This window comes from Fukomys damarensis, unplaced genomic scaffold (genome assembly GCF_012274545.1).
Source record: "Fukomys damarensis isolate Sample0158 unplaced genomic scaffold, DMR_v1.0_HiC HiC_scaffold_32, whole genome shotgun sequence".
NCBI classification, from domain to species: Eukaryota; Metazoa; Chordata; class Mammalia; order Rodentia; family Bathyergidae; genus Fukomys; species Fukomys damarensis.
The window spans coordinates 38,604,188-38,609,175 of record NW_022900944.1 but is presented as its reverse complement, the minus strand read 5'-3'; the positions used below and the strand labels follow the sequence as shown (position 1 = coordinate 38,609,175).

The window sequence follows — 4,988 nt, the reverse complement described above, 5'->3', positions numbered from 1 at the left end:
GCCTCTCGTTGCGCTCCACGCAGTCCAGGATGTACTGTGTGGAGATGAAGTCACCCGAGGCCTCGGCCAGCGCTTCCCCAGGCTGGGCCAGCAGCACCGCCCCGGGCTCCTGCACCCGGCACACGGTGCCGCCGCCATGCAGGATCAGCGTCGAGAGCCGGCGCTTGATCGGGCTGGGCCGCACGTAGAACGACAGAGGGCTCCCGTCTGCCCTCACGAAGAGAGTGGAGGAATGAGTGGGCCCGTTGGGGTCTTTGCCCATATCCAACGCCTCCGCCATGTCTGACGCCCCGCACCGCAACAGCCGCCCCCTGACGAGCGCTTCCTAATGGAGCACTAGTTTGTTTGGTTGTTGGGGTTTTTTTTTTTTTGGTACCGGGGACCGAACTCCGGACTTGGCGCTTACGAAGCAGGCGGCGGAACCACAGAGCTAAATCCCCGGCCCGAGGACTAGTCACTGAAGCTGCTCTGACTGAAACTGCGCCGCCGTGAAGCTCAGCACTTGCGCCTGCGCGCCAGGAACGCCCGCCCTCCGCCCCGGAAGAGGCGGGGCTTCGGCCTTAACCCGGAAGTGGCCGTGCTACCCTGGTCACTCTCAGATCCCGCCTTTCGAAAGATGGCTACGGTGCAGGGGGCTGAGGTGAAAGTGGATGGCGAGCCGAAACTGAGCAAAAAGTAAGTGTCTTTGTGGGTCGTTAAGTCTTTGTGGTTGAAAAGTCCAGGCTGGGAAGTGCCTTGATCCTCGTGCCAAGACCAGGGTCCTTTCTGCCTGCGCTGGTGGGTGCGCACATGTTGAGACGCAGTGGCCGAACCCAGAAACTGCATCCCTAGGGATGTCCCAGGGGGGCGCCGGCGAGATCCCTCCCTCATCTTTGCTGCTGTAGGAGAATGCAGGAGAGAAACCGGTGCTTAGACCCGGGGCTGACAGGAAAGGAAAGTGAAACTTTTTCTTCTTCCTCCCTCTGAGAGATGCCTTCCTTTATGGAGCAGTCCCCAATGAGGAGGTTAGAGCAACTAAGTAGCTTTTCGTGTAAAGACCGTCAAGATTGTTCTGGCCTCAGCAAGGTCATTGCAGCCTCCTCATTTAAAGGGGGATCAGTTATAAAACTGTGTCGTGCACCAACCCATATGGATTGTGCAAAGGATCTGTGAGAAATGAGTGATCGCTGTCTATGAGTGGAGACCGTCATTTTCAGCTGAACACACCAAGCTGTCTGTCCTTAACCCTGCCGGGTGTGACTTTGTTAATCACCACCCCAAATCCTTGTAAGTGTGTAGGTGAACATAGATTAAGATTAGTCACCTTTAAACCGGTTGTGCTGGCACACGCCTGTAATCCCAGCACTAGGGAGGCTGAGGCAGAAGGATCTCTGTGAGATTGAGACCAGCCTGGGATACACAGTGAGTTCCAGGTCAGTCTCAACTAGTGAGACCCTGTCTCAAAAAACAAACAAACAAAAAAGACTAGTTGCCCTTTACTATGTCTTCTCTACTATATTACTTCAAACGGTATTTCTCTTTTGAACTATGGGACACAATAACTTGAGTATTTCCTCAGTGCTCCAGATGAGACATAATAGCACTCCAGAGGTACAGGAGAAATTCAGTCATTACATGCAATGCTGCTTTTAGTATATGAAGGTTTAATCCTCTTGCTGAACCCTGAGCAAATTGCTATAGGCACTCAGTGGATTAGAGTTCATTTTTCCTTGTGTCTCTAGGTTTATACTTAGTGTATTTTAGAAAAGTTACAAGAGAAATATCTAAAGTTACGTTTTTCTAACATCCTCATATGTGGGCCATCATTTTAGAGATCTTATGGATTTTCTCTAAGAGTTGAAAACACCCCTTTTTCTTCTTTTTTGGGGGAGTGTGTTTGAGATGTCTCAGCTATGAAATTCAGGCTTTGAATTCATGACAATCCTCCTGCCTCAGCCTCCCAAGTGCTGGGATTACAGGTGTGTTGCCACCACACCCAGTGGGAATATCTTTTATTTCTGGGTTTTTGTTTGTTGGTTGGTTTTTCAAAACAGGGCCTCATTATGTAGTTCAGGTTGGCCTTGAGCTCACTGTGTAGCCCAGGCTGGCCTCAAATTTAGAGTGATCCTCCTGCCTCAGCCTCCCATTGCTGGGGTTGCAGGTCATGCCACTAGCCACTACACCCAGATGAAAGTAATGATTCCTTCTGTTTCTTGATTGTTTCTGGAATTTCACTGATCTGATACCTTTAATGAACATTTTATGCTGCCAGAAATTGTCCCCAAATTTGAAACCAGATGAAGCTGGCTGTGGGGCACAAGCCTGTAATCTCAGCACTTGGTAGGCTGAGGCAGCTGGATTGCTTGTGAGTTCAAGGCCATCCTGGGCTAGACCTTGTCTCAAAAAAAAAGAAAAAAAGAAACCAGATTGGCAAAGTACTCATTCTTAAATGAAAGCTCCTCCTCAAATTTATTTGAACACAGAACAATGTGACCCCTGTAATTTGTTGTCTTCCACTGTTAATAAATGCAAAGTGGGGGCCAGGAATTTAGCTCAGGGGTGCCGCTGCCTGCCTCGCAAGCACAAGTTCAATCGCCAGTACCAAAAAAATAAATAAAAAGTGCTCTGAGACCATTCCTTTTCTCCTTGCTCTTAGAACTCTAAATGGTCTTGCTTCTGTTTGACTTAGAGATGTGTGGCTTGCATTTTTTCTTTCTTTTCTTTTCTTTTCTTTTCTTTTCTTTTCTTTTCTTTTTCTTTCTTTCTTTCTTGACAGGTTCTCACTTTACTACCCGGGCTGGTCTCAAACTCCTACCCTGTAGCAGTCCTCCTGCCTCAGCCTCCTAAATAGCTTAAACTATAGGCTTTTGCCATCACACCCAGCTTTAAGCCCTTGCTTTTAGCATTCTAAATAGAGATTGCATTTGACAGTGATGTTTTGCTTTACATGTTTTACATTGTCATCTCCTGTCCCGCTGTTTCATCTTCAAGAGAAACCATACTTGGTCAGGGCTTTGGAAACACTGCCTCACATTGTGTCTCCTATTTTGTAGAATGCTGTCATCATTTTCACCTGTACACTGTTGATTGACTTGCATTTGAGGTTTGTTTGTTTGTTTGTTTTGGAGACAGGGTCCCACTATATAGTTCAGGCTGGCCTCAAACTGGCAAACTGGCAGCAATCCTCCTGCCCTCTTAGCCTCCTGAGTGCTGGGATCACAGATGTGCACCACCACACCCAGCTTACATTTGGCTTTTTTTTTTTTTTTTGGTGCTGGGGACCAAACTCAGGTCTTTGCATTTGGGAGGCAGGCATCGACACTACTGAGCTAAATCCCTGGCCCTGCATTTGACTTTTTAACTCCAGAGGTGCACCTTCTTTCCATTGCTAGGACTAAGAATTACGTCAGGTACAGTCACAGAACAGTGTTAACAGGGTTCTGTTGATAATTTAAACAAGACACTAAAAGGCAGTGCAGATTTGCGTGGCTCCCCTCTTCTAACTCAAGAGTACAGGTCGGGTGGGTATATCCTGTCTGTCCCATCTGACACCCATCTCTGTTTCCTGCTAGGTCGTGGTAATCGTTAGCTCCAGGGTGTTCTGCCATGTTGATACAAGCTGCTCTAAGGCTTGTTAGGGGGTCCCTGCACCAAACCTGGGCAGAATGGGGTCAGAGGGAACTTCGACTGGGTCAACTTGCTCCTTTCACAGCGCTTCACAAGAACAAGGCACTCTCTGATAAAAGAAGGTTGGTGCCCATTACCATTATTGCTCTGGGAGCAAAAATCTTTCCTTCCTTTATTCAGTATCTGTTCAGCCCCAATCAGTCTATGGACTTGCTGCTAAGAGCACAGAGTTCTGCCAAAACCAATAGTTCCTTCTTACTTTCTCTTTATACATTCAAATCTTCTCTCCTTAGAGTCTTAAGATGACTTGGATTTTATTCCGGAATAGTGTTCAGAGAATAACCTTTTGTTTTTGGTTTTGGTTTTTTGGTAGTACTGGGGATTGAACCCAGGGCCCTCACACTGAGCTACATCTCTGTCCTTTTAAGTTGCCACATATTTCAGGCAGGGCTTGAATTTGCAATCCTCTTGCCTCAGCCTCTAAGAGAATGCTGGGATTACAGGTATAACCCTGCCCAGTTTGAATAAAGAATTTCTCATGCCAACTGTTTTTCCTTTTTTGCCATTTTAGGGATGTCTTTGTTCTCAGTTCTGGTTTTAGTGCTATACTTATAACCTGATGAGACTATCTTTAAGACTAATTTGATTTAAAGCAACTTAACTATTACAAGACATATTTTATCTAGAAGGAATTGCCTGCTTTGAAGCCACTAGAATTAGTTTTTCTCACTGAAAGAATGATGAATGATTTGAATCTCAATTAGTTGTTTAAAATAATTCTAAACTCATATTGAATATGGAGGGTTGGGCACTGTGGTGCACAACTGTAATCCCAGCCCTCAGGAAGCCAAGGTAGGAGGATCACTGTGAGAAAATGGAAGGTGTACCCTAAGGCCAGATAATACCCACACATAACATCTTTTGCCACAGTTCACTATTGCCAAATACTCAGTTATCACCAGCAGTTTGAAATAATGATCTATAAATTCTCTGAATAATGAGAATATTTCTCTCTCTCCCCAAATGTCTTGTTTCTGAGTTCAGATAGCAAGTTCAGATCATAAAGGATACTGAGTTGTCCACATCAATTTTGTTTTTTAAGTGTTGTTTAACAAGTATCAAGAGATTGTGGGCCAGGGATTTAGCTCTGTGTTGCCGATGCCTGCCTCACAAGTACAACATCCTGAGTTCAATCCTGAGTTCAATTGTTTGTTTTTTTGAGACAGGGTCTCACTATATAGTTGAGACTGACCTGGAACTCACTAGGTAGCCTAGGCTGGTCTTGAACTCACAGCAATACTCCTGCCTCAGCCTCCCAAGTGCTGGGATTACAGGCATGTGCCACCACACCTGGGGTTTTCTTTTACTTTTTTTTTTTTTTT

At 45.9% G+C, this 4,988-nt stretch overlaps 2 protein-coding genes across 4 annotated transcripts in view; one reads left to right on the top strand and one right to left on the bottom strand.

Annotated features, from left to right (window-relative positions):
• The window catches only part of Terf2ip (TERF2 interacting protein), an 8,975-nt gene extending 8,478 nt beyond the window's left edge, over positions 1–497 (bottom strand). Inside the window, exon 1 of the mRNA XM_033757928.1 lies at positions 2–497. Within this exon, the coding sequence (XP_033613819.1) occupies positions 2–280 (279 nt within the window). The 5' untranslated portion in view covers positions 281–497. The remainder of the gene's footprint in view (position 1) is intronic.
• Positions 498–500: 3 nt separating this feature from the next.
• The window catches only part of Kars1 (lysyl-tRNA synthetase 1), a 16,940-nt gene continuing 12,452 nt past the window's right edge, over positions 501–4,988 (top strand). Inside the window, exons 1-2 of one of the 3 annotated variants that reach the window (XM_010609484.3) lie at positions 501–675; positions 3,552–3,728. In XM_010609484.3, the coding sequence (XP_010607786.1) occupies positions 3,586–3,728 (143 nt within the window). In that variant the 5' untranslated portion in view covers positions 501–675; positions 3,552–3,585. The remainder of the gene's footprint in view (positions 676–3,551; positions 3,729–4,988) is intronic. The other 2 variants (XM_010609486.3, XM_033757927.1) reach the window with 2 other exon arrangements.